Below are 17,383 nucleotides of genomic sequence, written 5' to 3' on the forward strand. Positions count from 1 at the left end.
AACTGTATTCTGATCGCGATTGAATATTTCCGAGTGTTATTCATTTAATTGATTGTTTATTATTCTTTATGAATTGTTGTAATTGCAATTTGCATATATATTTCGATGCAAGTTTAAGAAAATGTACTAACTACGGAGTTGGAATATTCGAGTACAAATAACCAACGAACTTTGATTTTTGCAAATTTCGGAATATTTATAAAAATTACCGGATATTTTAACGTTCGATAAAGTAAACATAATCATGCTTACAACTCTAACTATGAAAGTTAGTGATATAATATTTATAAATTGAATAATTACTTGTACGTAATTATTTTCGTAAATAATATTTTATCGTTGAAATTCTCATTGATTGAGAATATTTCGCCTTCGTGGCATTGAACTTTTACGTGGCAAATTATGTATGCAGTAGTACTAAGTAAAGCAGTATTTCTGTTGACGAACTCTTGTAAAAAGATGAAAAAAGAAAACCAGTAGGCTAAGCACAGGCGTGCTTGTTGTGTTTCTTGTCTCCTGTCCCTTTCTTTTCAGCTCTTTTCTTTCCAGGAAATTTGTTGGCCGCGCGCAATGCGGCCGGTAGATTCAGTGATTGTACGTAGCAACAAGTTTGTTTCTCGGGGCAAAGTGACCCCGAGTACGTTGTCGTTTACGGTGATAGGCAAACGCGAGAATAGAAGCAGTGTTTTTCTACGCAGTATTAAATTACTTCCAGAGCACCGTGGCTCTCCTTGTTTTCTGAATCGCGATAATAGAATCATTTGTTCGCCGATTTCAATCTTCGATCGCGGTAATCTAATTTAATTTAATTTTCCAATCAAATTAATTATTTTTTCAATTTGAAATTTAAACTCCTCGTTACCGGAATTAGAGTCAGTGCATCACCGAAGAGGACTATTGGGCGATGCTCCACGAGCAAACAATGTAAGTATAAATTTATACTTTGAAATTTTTAATTAAAAATCTCTACAGTTTTAACAATAGATTCTAATTGTTTTCTTACAGTTTTCTTACAGTTTCTGAGTATGATCCTGGGAACCAGCAGCAGTACCCGGGGGGTATCGGGCGGTGGACCACGAGCGAACAACGTAAGTATAAATTTATACTTTGAAATTTGTTAATTAACAATCTCTATAATTTTAACAATAGATTCTAATTGTTTTCTTGCATTTTTGTTACAGTCTCTGGACCTGAATCTTACCAGCAGGACCATGCTGACTGATGGATGACTGATGGATGACTTCGGGGACTTCAAGTCATCACTGGTAAGTCGCATGCTATTTTGTTTCCTCTGGTCCCCAACCATGTTGTAGGATGAAAGATCCGAATCAACACGGGTGACCAGTTGTATACTTGCTATTTTTGACGAGTTAAGTGAATAGTAACATCCACTGTTATATTTTTTAGAGCAGGTTTTAGGGTCTTCTTGCACTCGCGTTTCTTAATGTTACAAATGAATAGTACACATTATGATTATTATAAAATTTTTACAAATATACAATCTTTATAGAATGTATGAAATATTTTTCTTAACTTTATATGAGTTGTATGATTGAATAGAAAATGAATTAATATAATGTGAAAACATTATATTTATCATGCGATTTAACGTGCAAGAAGGCATTTCGCGACAGGTCGATTTTTGAGTCAAAGTAACATGCATTTGATACTAGTTTCATCTTTTAAAAAGTTTACTTTGACGACAAAATCGATCAAGGATAATTGAATATTTTGATTGACAATTTAGTGAATTCATTTCAATTTTTAAAGTAAATTCTTTTATCATGAAATCTCAAGTAGAGTCTTTCATTTTAAATAATTCAATTTCAATTATAATAGTTTTATCGAATAGTAGTATTTTTCAATATTATCGTATTTTATTATTGATATATTACATATAACAAGTCGAGTCATCTTAACTAACAATTAGATACGAAATACCGTTTAGCTATTAACCAGTTTTTCTAGTCAGGATTTTCAGACTAATTTTTCCGTGTTCGTTGCCTAAGTTCATGCACATGCCCAGGTGCTATTTGCATGAGCGAAGGCAACGGGGCACGATGAATTTATTTATAACAATTCAACGACATATTGACGACTAACATTGGCTAGTGAATCGTGCGCGACGTACTGTCCACATGTGTGTGTGTGGTTAGGTTGTGGAAGTGCGTCGTTTCAGATGTTTTATGATTGCAATTTACATACAGAATTTTATAACATTAGATTTTTATCAATAATAATATCAAATTTCAATTTATCATTTATTTGAATACTGTTGATCTTAATGGATTTGAATCTTAATATGTTTCAATCTTGAATGATACATCCATACAAAAGATTTTATTAAAGACTATATTCCATATATTGAAACGTTCTATACATACGTTTATCTATATAATATAAGAACGCAAAGATCACTAGCCTTTGTCAGTCTCAGAAACTAGTAAGTCCACAATTAGAGTGTGAATGAAGTGTTATGTCCGGGTGTCGGAGGAACCCCGGGGAGTCCTCTCTAGTTTAGGTCGCGCCCGGACATTGAGAATGAGAACCGTGGAGTGTTTGTTTGGATGATTGAGTTTTGCAATTTTTTAAATATAGGGTTAGGTAGGTAGGTAACTTATTCTCTGGTGTGTGTGTTTAAACCTAAGTAGGTAGGGTCAGGGCAGGACTGTCCACATTAGTTACTCGGGTAGGCGCGTTTTCGCGTGGCAGTTCTGTTCCTGTAGTTACGATTTCGAGAGTAGAAATCTTGCTGATTCAAACGGTGTATGCTGTTTGTTTCGGCTTTATTTTCGACTCCTCGAATCGCGCGACTCTTAAAGTCGCTCTCTCGCGCTCGCGGTCGTGATTAGGTCCCTTTCGAAACGTTCGTTCCCCTCGAGATTCACCACGTATGCTCGACCAACAATTCGTATATTGTTGGAAGACTACGTATTGCACAAAATCTCGAGCCCGGTCTTAAGTAAGTTTCAGGCATCGGCAGGACCGCCGAAGAAAGAAAAGACTCCATGAGTTGAAGAGGCCCTGACAAACTGTTTCAAGAGTGGGCTACAACAAATGGCTTTTCATTTTCATCCTCGGATGAGAATGAAAAGTCATTCCTGTTACTACTTTGTCACTTAACTCGTCTGTAGTTGTAGTTAGTTTATTTTTCTTGCTGGCTCACGTATGCATGTACCTGGTACATGATTGCACCATACATGCCAGCCATCAGGGCAACTCGCGGTTATGATATACTTAGAGTTGCGAATATCCAATAATCGCGTTTGCTTATAGAGTTGCGAATTGTTATTTTTCGCGTTGCCTTTTCAGAGTAGTGTTGCGACTAGACACGATTCGCGTTTGTTTCTGTGCAAACTTAGGTACTGAATGTTTGCTTAAAAATAGCGTTGCGAATTATTGATAAACGCGATTGCTCGTAGAGTTGCGAAATACTATTTTTCGCGTTTGCTTTTCAGGGTAGTGTCGCGAATAATCACGATTCGCGTTGCTTTTTTTACTCTTTTATACATATAATGGACATCAACCGCGTTTGCAATTTTCATGTTATAAATTAGCGTTGCGATACTTTCAATGCCCAAATTCTACCCTAACTGTAGTACTAGTAGTAGTTAGATTATTTTGTGGCCAGTATATGTGTATGTACATGTACCAATAGCCCCTGATTAAAGTTAGAGTTGCGAATAATATACAATGTTCGCGTTTGCTCGTAGAGTTGCGAACAAATATTTATCGCGTTGATATGTCAGTGTTGCGACTAAACTCGATTCGCGATTCTTTTCTGCAAACCTACGAACCGGGTGTTTGCTTTAAGTATAGCGTCGCGAATTATTAGTAAACGCGATTGCTATTAGAGTTGCGAATCACTATTTTTCGCGTTTGCTTTTCAGAGTAGCGTTGCGAATAATTACTATTCGCGATTGCTTTTATTGTTATAAATCGCGTTTGTAATTTTTCTATTATAAATTAGCGTTGCGATTGTTGATTTCTCGCGTTGTTTCCCCGTAGTGTTGCGATATTTAAAACGTCTAACTTCATCCCCATACGTGCCATTCTATTGTAGTTTGAAGTAGCTTGAAGTAGTTAGTTTATTTCGTGCATGTATGTTTGTAGCTACAACTGAAGACGCCAGCATTTTTGGGCAAAACGCGATTTGAATTAGCGTTGCGAATCATAAATATATTTCCATTAAAGATAGAGTTACGAATATACAATAATCGCGTTTGCTTCTAGAGTTGCGAATTCCTATTTTTCGCGTTTCCTTTTCAGGGTAGCGTTGCGAATTCCATACGCGATTGCTTTTATTGTTACTTAAGAATAGCATTGCGAATGAACTGATCGGTTTGCTCTTAGCGTTGCGAATTACTATTTTTCGCGTTTGCTTTTCAGGGTAGTGTTGCGAATAATCACCATTCGCGGTTGCTTTTATTGTTATAAATCGCGTTTGGAATTTTTCTATTATAAACTAGCGTTGCGATCTTGATTTATCGCGTTTTTTATTAGAGTTGCGATTAAATGCCCAAAATTTGACGCTGGCCACTGTTTCAGGATCATCACGAAGAAGCTGCTATTCTACAAAGCCTCAGAAGGCTCAACGTCGTTATCTAAATTAGCGTTGCGTATTATTTAACATTGGTGCACGCGATATCATTAATAAAGTAACCCCGCGTGGTTCATTTTTCGAACAATAAGCACCACTCGCGTATACTTTTTTATTTTATAAATTAGAGTTGCGAGAGAAATCCACTCACGGGTTGTTTTTTGAATTTATGAGTGGAAAATTTACCCTAACTATGTGAAATATATTCTTTTCTTTATATATTTGTCAATGGAAATACTGCTTGAAAGTACTGGTCAATTTTTATGAATATAGTTTTATCACAGATTTGTGATGCATTTAAAAATGTTATATTATGATTAATTAGTGTCATAGATTAAATTCATGATTCTAATATACATATCTACTATATCACTAATTATTCAGTATTAGAGTTGATAATTTTTACGGGATATAATAACGTTTGCAACTCAATTATTATTTATAAATAATGAATTTTTTTATAAATATTCTGTATTCTTTGCATTAATCAAAGTTTGTTCGCGATCATTGTTTTAATTGTTGGAAAATAGAATGCTTACATCAAAAGGATATGCAAATTGCAATTCGATATTTCATATTGATAGTTAATTTCCGCGTAGAATCGACATTTTCGTTCGTTATTGATTTTTCTGTACGAACCTAATTTAATTTTCAATACAATAAAATATAATTATTGCAATCTATACCTCTTGAAAAATTTTTTATTTGATCAACGAAATGAAAAATAAAATCTACGGTAACGAATGAATAAAATTTTCAATCTATTTCATATTTATCTTAACACTGACACGAATTTAACTTTTCATTCAATTTCACGCGATATTTATGTTTTTAAACTTTTTAATACCAATTTTTATTCGTGGAAGCTTTAGTTAAAATATTAATTTCATAATTGAATAATATATGTTATCTTGACGGTATATAATTATTTTCTTCTGTGCCCATTAATACACTTTCGTTTCAGCTATTAATTCTTTGAACAAGTTCTTGTTACAGGATATACAATCATTGAAGAATGGAATTAGTAATAGTATACGGATTCCATCTTGATCGTTTTTAGAGAAATATTTCATACAATTCTATTTATGTTTCAGGGAAACATCGTGGGATTGATGAAGACACCAAGAAGAAAATATCTTGTCATATTTCCTCGTTTTATATCGGTTATATTGATTGTATATGAGTGTATGTTTTAGAAAAACATCGTGGGATTGATGAAGACACCAAGAAGAAAATATTTCCTCGTATTTCTTCGTTTTCACAGATTGCGTTAGAATATAAGTACAAATGTATATAGATTATAAGATTACATGCGTTCCCCAGCGTTTTATTAAATACTACTGAAACGGGTGCGTAAATTTAAGTGGGAATGATTAATATTAAGGTATATATAAGTATTCTAATATGCAAGGTCCATACGTGCAGTTGCACATTCCTGGTTGGATCTTCAGTGTCTTATTAGGCACTATCATAATAAAACCATCAATTTAAGAAGAAACAATTAATAATAAAGTACATATTGGTACTTTAATAATCAGGATTCGTACGTGCAGTTGCACATTCCAATTTTGTTTCTAAAAAACATGTGATGGACTATCTCACATGTATCAACATTTCGTTAGGTTTTTGATCTCTTCATCAGAGTTCGTACGTGCAGTTGCACATTTCAATTTCGTTTCTAAAAAACATGTGATGGACTATCTCACATGTATCAACATTTTGTTAGGTTTTTCATCTTTTCATCAGAGTTCGTACGTGCAGTTGCACATTTCAATTTCGTTTCTAGAAAACATGTGTATCATCTCACATGTATTGACATTTAGTTAGGTTCTTCATCTCTTCATTGGGTAGTTCTTTTAAGAATTGGACCTTTGTAGTTCGTTTCTAACTTTTCGATAGCTTCTCTCTTGGATAGGTATTCGAGTTCCTCGCCAAAGGAAGGGTGGTTGGGGCGAGGCTAGGGTGGGTCTCCATTCGCAGCAACCTCCTCGCGGTGAGACCCGGGTCATATTATTTACTATGTAATTAATGTAATCATTAATTACTAGACTGCGGATGTTTATGCATTTATGGGAAATTTTAATCCTCAAAAAACTACAGAATGCATTTAATATGCAACAATATAAGAAATACTTAAAGTAAGATACGAATTATTATATTTAGGGGTTGAGACAGCCCTCTGCGAAGCTTCCGTTTCATTAATTCTATTAATAAAAATGTGAATTTGCATAAAGATCCGCAGTCTATTAATTACATAGCAAATAATATGAGCTAATGGCTGCGATCTTCCTCGTTTAGTTTCACATATGTTCTTCGCCCCGGTATGCGGTCTGATAACACCGATTTCGAGTCGCAAATACGTTTTTGCCGAGTTAGTTTTTAAATAAATGATGTATTAAAATTTAAAATAAAAAATAGAGGATTTGCGGTGTACTTATCAATGAGATCCTTACGTATTTTAATAATTTTGAAATCTTTAAATAATCTTAATCGATTGGTTACTCCAATGAAATTAATCGATTGATGCTCAATTCTGTACCGTACAGCTTTTGTTTCGTTAAAAAATACTAAAATTTCTGCAGTTTCATTTTCTGTCTCACTTCCACTTTATTTCTAAATCTGTTGGTAACGTTGCGAGTGACACGAAAACGGTAATGGGGCTCTAGAGCAAAAACATACACAGAAAAGTGGGCCGAAAAAATACATTGGTTGAAAGCTCTATTCGTATACTTCGTCTGTGATTTTGGTTCGGTTCGTATCTCGTGACATCCCGCCACTAGTCAGTGCATGTCTAAGTTCGTAAAAAGAACGACAGGTGGCACGACATTGCAGTCGGTAAAGGATTCATTCACCATGAAAACTATAGGTGTCACGAGAATGCAGTAAGTACGTGTGTCATGAAATTTAAAAAAATGGTCGTCGTATAGGTGACTAATGTTGCATGCACTTACGTTCCACTATAGAACATAATAGGAAGTGTATAGGGGAATATAGATACTCTACTTGATTTACTCTCTATACCTTGTAGACTAGTATATTGTAAATGAGAAACATTGCATGCAATATTTATAATGCTTATAACATTCTACATGAAATTGTTTGCGTATAATTTGAAACTTCATCTTCTGAAGGTAAATCCTTTTCGACGACTTTTAATGTCAAACATCTGCTGCGCCTGTTTCTTGAGAACATTTCTAGTTGGCACATCCTCTTCGTCTTCGGACGGTACCGTCACTGGCGTAGCTGATAATGGGAATCGCGGAAAAAGTTGTCCACCGTTTGTACGTGTTGCTTTTCCTTCCCCCGAGGTAGTTGCAGTCGATGCTGTCTCCAGCTAAATAACATATAAATTTAGATGTATTTTTAGATATTTCAAGGATCTTCGCTAATTATTTAGCTAATCATTTTTAAAGATTAGTGATAATTTTGTAACAATAGATAGGACTAACAAAGGTGTATTGTAAAATATGAGCATGCTATCAGGGACAGGTTGAAGAGAACAGTAAAAATGAGAATGAAGATATTCGATTATGTTTCAAAGGTACAGCCATTTTGTCGGCCTCTAAGTTGCCATCTTGTAATCGAACTGTGCGTCCATGGGATGTTGGTTAGGCAAAGAATTGAAATTCTAATCTACCCTAGTTTGAAGTCTATTAATTCTACTGAAATTTTGACATTTCGAAATTTACCTTATCAGTTGTTGCTTCGTTCAATGTTTCTAGATATTTATCCGGCCCGCCTAGAATTTCAATCGCGACGTTTACTTTCTCGTCCACTAACTCTATGAGATCTAAAGGATTCTGGATTTCATTCTGATCTTCGGGCAGCGTGTCAAGTATATCCTGGAAAATTGATTTAATACCGTTTCCATAAGTTTTAAGAAAATATTATTAGTTACTATGGATTCCAAATTTGTCACTTCGTGAATACAGTTGATGCAGTTTAAAAAATTGAAAAGTTTCACTACTGTCGTCGTCAAAGTTTCACTGATGAAATCAAGAGAATTCATAGTTATTATACAAATTTGAAATCTCATTTCTGGCAAATCCAGTGAAATGCTCACGAATAAAAAACTAGAGTTTACATCGAGTAAATTGATTTTACAACCCCCATTGATCAATCATAATTCTTCTCTGTGAATACCATAGGCCCCTGGAAATTCGTAGGTCCTTTTTTTTTATTACCGAAGCTAAGAAAGAAAAAAAAATTGAAGTTTCATTCATTTTCGAAGAATAGCATTTCGACGGTGGTGGTTCTCCTTTTTACGATTTCGTGCAATGGAACTCTTCTTTGTTCCTCTTATTTGTACACACCTAGCAGCGAAGTGAAAGAGGAAATAGAGAATTGGAAAGCGAGTTAACGAGTTTGGGTTACGGTCACGAATTCTAGGGATCGATAGAATCAATAATTGATATTCTCGCGGCCCCGACGTGCTACCGAAGTGTTTACTTTCGATCAGGTTCGAAGGTGTTAATGCGCGGGACAGCGGCTTCCTCAGGTGAGAATTACAGTCGGAGATCGTCGAAGAAAATTCATTGGCGGATGACCGACGAATAGGATGCACGCCAGGGGTGTTAAACCGCCAGAGACAATATAGAAGGTACGAAAACTCGCGGCGGTTCCATTACTGTAAGCATCACCGACACGCCGCGGCTTCACTAATTTAATTAGGATTTTACATGGTATTTCCATCGGCCATTTTAACACTGTACAACCTGTGTTCCGATGGGATTTCATTTTTTAGACGTTCTGCCTCGCCAAGTGTTAATTCAACGCGATATCTTTATCCCAAACGAACGTACGTCAACTTGAAAACCTTTTTCAATTATTTAATTTTGTTCCGTAAGTCGACGTTTATTCTCGTTCAATGTAGATTTCTTTGGTCGTGTTAACACCAGAACTACCAGAAGTGGTCAAAATGATTGGTAATTTCTAGTAAAAATTTTTAAAAATATACTCGACTGAATTTTTGCTACCGTGGTTTTCAATGAACATTTATTTCCATTGCAAGAACCTATAGTTTTAATTTTGTTGGTATAAGTAAATACAGCATAATTGGGGGTAGTTCTGGTTCACTGTCTATGGCCCGTATGTGGGCCATATCGCCATGTTATTGAATAATTCTTGTTATTTCTAGTGGCTCACCCGAAATTTATTGCACAAGTTCCACAATGTCGTAGTTATGAGTTCCAGAAGATCCTCGACCCTTTGACGTTCTTTTTCTACTTTCGTTTGGCGCGAACGTTGCTCGTCGATTTGGCAGTTGAGTCGTTCCACTTCTTCCGCGTTTCTGAAACACATTATATCGTGATGAGAAATTGCGAGCCGTGAGTATCCTCGGCAGGACTCACTGTTCCGCGTTCTTCGTTTCAGAGAACTTTCTGGTCTCCATCTCGGCGATATATTCCTGCCTCTGCTTTTCTAAGGTCATTTTCTCCTGCTCCGTGGCCACCCGCATTTTCTGCAGATTATTCTTGGTCGCCCGCTGACCCAGAAACCGGTTCAGAACGTCCTCGGACCTAGACACTCCGGTGGCGCTGCGAAGCTTGGCGAACGCCTCCTCGAGTCGTGTCACCTCGTCCTTGGTAATGTCCTCTGTGGTCTGCACACGGCTTTTCCCACGTGTGTCGAAATCATCTCGCGGACGCGAGTGGAATATCATCTTTTCCAATCGCTCGAGTTCCATTTTTCGTTCCAGCACGCGTTGTCTGGCCATAACGGAATTTTATTTTCAGCCAGCGTGCTCGAAAGAAGCAACAGGAAAGGACGAAGGACGGAAATTCAAACGGTGACAAGAAAGAGGACACAGCAAATCTATACTATATAAAACAATCCATAAAAAAATCATAAGAATAAATTTAATTATCATTTTTCAAATAAAATATCGAAAAGGTGAAAATTTACAGGGTGTTAGGCTATCCCTGCTAAAAATTTTAATGGGAGATTCTAGAGGCCAAAATAAGACGAAAATCGAGAATATCAATTTCTTGACTGAGGCTTCGTTAAAATGTTATTAAAAAATTAAATTAAAAATTTTCAAATCGTTCTAAAAAAATTATTTTCGGTTGCAGGGGTCGATTATAATCATTTTTGGTTATTACACATACCCCCGAAATCCTACGCATTTTCGAGAAAAAAATTCCTTACTGAAAATCTAATGTGAGTCCAGTTTGCTTCCCTGAAATTATATGCGTATCTTTAAAATGTCATAACTTCTGAACGAATTGGTCAATTTTAATGTTTAAAAAGGCAAACGACGCGTATTTTAGTGTAAAATATATAGAAATTCTAAAAATATTCGAGAAGTTGTTCCTTAACCCCGTAAAGTTAGAAAAATTCCATAAAAACGGTCCCATTTTCAAACAGCCATAATTCCTACAATAGTGAATATATTTTAATGAAACTTCTTTCTGAAGTAGAGCCCATGGGTGCTTACAAAAAGGTATTAGACAACTTTTCTGTAGGATGTCAAACAAAATTATTAAAAATGAAAAACGAGTTTTTAAGAAAAATCGATAAGGGTAGGTGCCTAAATTTTTCGGCGAAATTGAAAAGTTCCAAATCGTTCTGAAAAAATTATTTTCAGTTGTGGGGCTCAATTATAATTATTTTTTATGAATAGACATACCCCCGAAATCGTACCCACTTTTTAGAAAAAAATTCGAGAAGATGTGTAATTTTTCAACAAAAAAAAAACTTTCCAATCATTCTGAAAAAATTATTTTCGGTTGTGAGGGTCAATTACAATCATTTTTGGTGAATAGACATACCCCCGAAATCCTACCCATTTTCTAGAAAAAAATTCGAGAAGATGTGTAATTTTTCAACAAAAAAAAAACTTTCCAATCATTCTGAAAAAATTATTTTCGGTTGTGAGGGTCAATTACAATCATTTTTGGTGAACAGGCACATCCCCGAAATCCTACCCATTTTCTAGAAAAAAATTCGAGAAGATGTGTAATTTTTCAACAAAAAAAAAACTTTCCAATCATTCTGAAAAAATTATTTTCGGTTGTGAGGGTCAATTACAATCATTTTTGGTGAACAGGCACATCCCCGAAATCCTACCCATTTTTGAGAAAAAAATTCAGTATGGACGGAACTTTAAACGTTAATAACTTTTTAACAAAGCCTCCATCAACAAATTGGTATTCTTGAGTTTCGTCCTATTTTGGCCTCTAGAATCTCCCATTAAAATTGTTCCCAGGGTTGGCCGAACATCCTGTATACTAACTCCAATTGTATTATCAGCAGCTGGAATGCAAATAAATGAAACGTATTATCCCAGCTAGCAAACAGAAGACAATAGTTTGCGTTTGTTCGAACCTGTAGTCCTCGAGCACGGCGTTTCGTTCTTTGCTGCAGTTCGTAACTTCGATTTCTTCTTTAATCAACGTCTCTTGCGAGTTATCTCTCAACTGAATAGCTTCTTCCCTCGCGGTCTGCGAAAATTAATACACTCACGTCGATTGTTTATCCCTACAAATGCATCAAAACGTAAAGTAAACTTCGTGCCTTGCCTGTAGACGTTTCACTTCTTGCTCTTGCTCCCTTATCTCATCCTCCAGGCTTTTCAATGAAGACGCGTACATCACGGACTTCTCTTTCAATTCGGAACGCGTGGATCTGTATTTCATTCGCGTTAAATTTGCCTTTATTTGCATCATTCTAATGTGTTCCAGGCGTACCTCGAGCTTCACGATTTTCTATAAAAATTCCAAACGTAATTGGTAAGAGTCTTCTCTCGGTGATACTTCTCTAATTTTTCCAACTCACATGTCTCACTGGGGTTTCCATCTTCTTCTTGAACACTTTCTGCTCTTTACCATTCGCTAATTGGCCGTATTCCTCCAGCAGCGATCTTAATTTCTGTTGTCGCTAAGGAACACATTTATGCTCGAAGACAGTTCGCGCGGAATATTGTTCAACAGATTGGCATCTCGTTGCTTACCTTCTCGCGCTGATACTTAATTAGATCGTGCTTCTTTCTTAAGCGTACATTGTCTTCTTGCACTTTAGCAATTGTCTCGCTTAAATTACGTCTTTTCCCAGAAGCCGAGGACTCCCGACTCATGTGAATTCTCTTCTCCGGTTTTCCCTCGTTCTGAAACGTATCGCGCGAAATATTAATTTCTCTCGCGGGGCGAATTTTTCGTACGTTCGTTCGATTATTTTCGCAATTACGTTTTTCGTTTTCGCGTACTCCGTGTACAGCTCCTTGACAGTCTGCTTGAGAATTGCGATTTTCTCCGCTTGTTCATGTCTTTTGGCTTCGTACTCTTCGAAATTCGCTTTCCTTTGTCCCTCTGTACACAGTATATGTATTAGATAGATATTTAATTATTAATAAATGCTCGTATTCACTTTATACGGAATGTTGTTTTTCGTCGAGGTACAACTATGTTTATGGAACGCGCGAAAAAGTCGTGAAAAACATCATCGTAGAAATAGAAAGAAGAAAGTCCGTAGCCCGAGGCTTAAAAGTGCAAAATAATGTACCATCATAGATTACGTTCCGCTACGTTTTCTCATGGAACGAATTCCGAGGTGAATCCGGTTTTAATCACCTTTTCATTTTCTTAACTGTACGCGCAAATAACGGAGCGATAATTAAGCTATAAGACGAGTAAAAAATTAATTGCACAATAATAGCCAAAGGGTAAAACAAACACGAGTCGTGACTAAGCTCGTGGTTGCAATGGATCGAACCGCGTAGTCATGATCATAGTGTTTTGCATGTACGTCCTGATAAACCTAAATCACTCGAATTACTTAAATTGAAGTCACGATTTACCTCGAAAGCGAATAGTTTGTTCAAGAAAATTCGCTAATGCCAGGTTATTTGGTTGTCATTTTAGGCGATTCTGATGAGCACGGGAATAATCTGTCCTTCGATTAAATCTCTACTTTCCGACTTCACGATATTGTAAATTGTCCAATTCAATTATCACGAACCGGTTGAATCAATTTTTCAGCGATAAAGCCACCGCATTAGCAAGTATAATTGATAAGCCAAGTACTAATGGAGGAAATGTACCAGCATGTTTGATCGCATTGGAATAAAAGTTGCGCGATTAAAGAGCGACAGGAATTACTATCGAGTAGGAAATATTAATTCTTCATTGGATATTATAAATTACGGATTCTCGTTCAGTTATGTATAATAGAAATGCTTACTGGAATAGCCATTTTATAATTAACGTTTCGATAGAGGCGTATCGATAAGCCGCCGGGAGGCTTTTCACTTCTTTTTTTTTTTCCGAAGAGCCACTTGTGTGACACGACGATTTCTTTCTGAACTCTAGTCTTTCCGGTTAAACGCGTTCTTATGTATCTTCTCGTGTAATCAGGAACACGCTTGAGAAATAAATGCCAGGGAATGTGTTCTTCTTTTTCGAGCCTCGACTAACTCGCGCAGTAACGTAGGAAATACATGAATATTAAACCATGATTAAGCAAACTGATTACAACTTTATTACTTTTCGTGGGATCGTTTAATCTAGTGCTTTTTACCTGATAGCTGGATCTTCTTCTTGATCTCTGCAATTTTCTTATTCAGATCGTTCAACTTATTCTCTACGCTCGGCGCTAACGGATAGGACATGGCGCAGAAGTGCTCAATGTGCCACGTGGTTACTATCGACTTAATGTCCCGCGTTGTCCTGGCGACAATATAATATCGATTCACGCCCTATTCTGTAAATCGTGATTGAAAATTTACAAGACCACCTGGAATGATAACAATAAATGTAAGATGTTTCTTACATTTATGTAACATGATTTTTTATTTCTTTACGATGTAGTCGGTGAAATGGAACGCCATCTTAGGTAGAATCGTGATATTTTGCTTGAAAACGCATCGCTCGCAGATGTTTGCGGTTCGATGATAGGGTTAACAGTTTCATTAATAAAAACTAACGACCGTCGAGAGCGTTTACAGTTCCCCGCGAGTATGTTGCGTGCTCGGGACACAAAAGGGAAAGCAATTCGTAAGGCTTCGTCTGTTGAATGGACTGAAGAGAGGGCACCGAATTATAATTCCGCATTTGTATTCGTTAAGGCAGCAGCCGCGCCTGGCGGCGGCTATACTGGCGATGAATTTCGCGTTACACGCAATCAACCGCTGGAAGGTTAATTAATGATCAGACATGCCCCGCCAGTGCTCGACGATGTTCATACGCATCGGCGTCTTGGCACTTTATAACTGACCACGTTCCGTTGCGTTCCGTCACGCGCGACGGCGTTAGATTTCAGTTGAACGGAGATTCGGCTCGAATTCGCGAAACAAAGCGAGGGAAACGGCGTTCCGTACGCTCGAAAATCGTGGTCCGTTCGGTCGCGAGGTGTTACGCGTGTGTATGACTTAACTAACAACCTTAATAGCGATCTAATCACCGCTGGATGATCCGTTCACACGCGCAGTACGGCATACTGGAAAGTAGGAATTAATTAAAAGTATCTATAGCGTTCGTTGTAATTAATTGTTGCGGATGCATGACTAATATGCAACTAAGTTATCGATCTTGCGGAATTGATAACGCTCCGGTGAACGCGTATGGTATAATTTCTACATCGATCGAGCGCGTTCTGGTTCTTTCGATACTTGATATTTCTGTGCGTCGAGAAAATTAATACAAGTGCGATAGAATTATGTCCAGTGAATAGAATGATAAAAAGACGATAATAGTTTTTATTTTACTGTTAAGAAATACAGGTGACCCTCCTATAACACGGTAGATAGGTTCCTAGAAAATGCTGTGCTGTGTGAAACCGTGTTATATGAGACTCGGAGCCAGTACAAAAAGGGGAGCTACGTTCCGAAAATTTATTAAGAACAAATATTTTTTTTTAATTATATATAAATAAAAAAAAAATATTATTTTAATTCAACGCAACCTTAATTTAATAAATTATAATTTGTTTATATTTTTTCATGTAAAGCCACTATAGTTCATTATTTTAAGGTAATTTATGGTGATTTATGTTATCCAATTCTTATCGTGTTAAAGCGAAATCGTGTTATAGGATGCTGTGTTGTAGGAGGGCTATCTGTAGTTAGAAAATAAAGGACGAATCGAAAATGAACCAGATCACAACAGATGGCGGGCCAATCGCGGTTACATATAAATATAAACCCCTCTTACTGTTTTCTTATTTAGCATAATACTGTTAAATTACTGCTCGTGTTGGTAATTTCATAACACACATTAACTTTTATTTCAAACGTAATCGACGCTCCCGATCGAAAGAAATTGAGCGTTGTTCGACTTTGCGTATACGATTTGTCGAAAAAAACGTTTAAATTCGCCATTCAAAACGTTTCGTCGCCAAAAGTATATCAAACGCGTGCCACGGTCGTTTTCCTATGTAGCTGAGCTCCTATTGGCCCGCATAGTCAGCCATCCTATGGTGGCGCAGTGATACAGCCGTTGGAGGCAGGTGCGCGCGCACTGGGGAACTACTTTCAGCGCGTTAAGCGAACAATAGGGATACCAGAAGTGTTTCGGACGCGGTCGTGTTCGTATACGGTTGCCGCATGTTTTTTTCTCGTACTACCTCGCGTGAACGTGTATACACTTTTGCTGGACGGTATCGGAGGTGACATAGATTTCGGACGATGTGCGTGGTCAAGTGACGGTACGCGGATCTTACACTGAAGTGCACCGAAGTGTTGGTTCTGTCTAGTGTGTGCGCCCGGGCCCCGATGAGTGTGTGTCTACCCGATGTGTGTGGATAAAATTCACGGCATCATGTTGTTGCCACGCCGAAAATTGGATTACGCATCGATGGCGTTTCTCCTCTTGCCTTTGCTCGTACACGTATCCCTGCCCGCTGTATCCGGTGAGTCTAAACATCCATTTTATCCGCGACGTCCACCTCGTCCCGGAATTCTCTCTCACGAGAATGGTTTGAAGTCGTTCGCCACATGTCGCTGCTAGGCAACAGGTCACGAAACAACGCTGAGCGCCGGCGCGTTGGACGCCTGCACGTTAACTGACGTTCGGCGTCTCCTTTGAATATTTTCTCCGTTAAATGTCGTGTAAGCTATTCGAGGTCAACGCGTCGAAAGATTATTGAACGATTTCGTCCGTGCAATTGGTATTCCGAACCGATTTCGGACATCGTCGTGCTCGCCTTCAATTACTACCTGTCTCGAAAATATTGACCATTTCAGTCTCTCTGCGTTCCTACGTTCACGTCTCGAGAACAAAAATTCTCCAACAATTTTCTTCTTCCTCTTTGTTTCGTCGTTTGTTACGTTCGTCAAAGTTTAGGGTGCAGGGGAAATATTGTTATCGGCGCGAGGATTGAAAATGTTATTTCCAGTAGAAAATTATTGTTTGTCGTGTGATTGGAAAGTGATTTCGTGTTTTATTTTCGTTGTACTGTTAACGTTCGCGTGCTAGGCTCGTCGAATACACGTGGTTATGTTACTGTCACAGTGGTGCTCAATTTCGATATTGTCGATAAGCGCGTGCGTTAAAGTTGGCAGTCCCTGAGGGACAGGTGCCCAACCCCGCTTTCCAGGAAACGAGCCGTTCTTCCCTCGTGCGCACGTAAACATCCGAACCAACATTTCGCGTTCCCGTTTCGTCTCAACTTTGCTCACAAATAATACCATAGTTCCCACCTATCGCTCGGAAATTGTTTACATACGACTAGTTTCCGCCTTTATTCTGTTCACGCAATGCTTGATTGTCGCTAATGGGGAATAAGAATGACATCACTTTTAGAACATAGATTTTTAAACTAGCATTATAAATAATTTGTTTACCTGATTAA

The 17,383-nt window shown here is 37.4% G+C and overlaps 2 protein-coding genes across 3 annotated transcripts in view; one reads left to right on the forward strand and one right to left on the reverse strand.

Moving 5' to 3' along the window:
• Window positions 1-7,718: 7,718 nt before the first annotated feature.
• LOC122398429 (spindle apparatus protein lin-5) lies at window positions 7,719-14,204 on the reverse strand. Its single transcript, XM_043398262.1, has 10 exons — window positions 14,114-14,204; window positions 12,785-12,906; window positions 12,552-12,704; window positions 12,377-12,478; window positions 12,121-12,306; window positions 11,927-12,042; window positions 9,952-10,212; window positions 9,746-9,890; window positions 8,290-8,442; window positions 7,719-7,934 (listed from the first exon to the last, which is right to left on the reverse strand). Exons 1-10 carry the CDS (start codon window positions 14,202-14,204, stop codon window positions 7,719-7,721), a joined length of 1,545 nt encoding a protein of 514 aa, XP_043254197.1.
• A 785-nt stretch (window positions 14,205-14,989) lies between these two features.
• Window positions 14,990-17,383, forward strand: part of LOC122398504 (neurogenic locus Notch protein) — a 321,286-nt gene continuing 318,892 nt past the window's right edge. Inside the window, exon 1 of one of the 2 annotated variants that reach the window (XM_043398420.1) lies at window positions 14,990-15,038. In XM_043398420.1, coding sequence (XP_043254355.1) covers window positions 15,002-15,038 — 37 coding nt within the window. In that variant the 5' untranslated portion in view covers window positions 14,990-15,001. Of the gene's footprint in view, window positions 15,039-16,323; window positions 16,442-17,383 lie in introns of those variants that run through there. The other variant, XM_043398419.1, reaches the window with a different exon arrangement.

Source organism: Colletes gigas, unplaced genomic scaffold (assembly GCF_013123115.1).
Source record: "Colletes gigas isolate AHSC1104 unplaced genomic scaffold, ASM1312311v1 Colletes_gigas_Sc00011, whole genome shotgun sequence".
Classification (NCBI taxonomy): domain Eukaryota; kingdom Metazoa; phylum Arthropoda; class Insecta; order Hymenoptera; family Colletidae; genus Colletes; species Colletes gigas.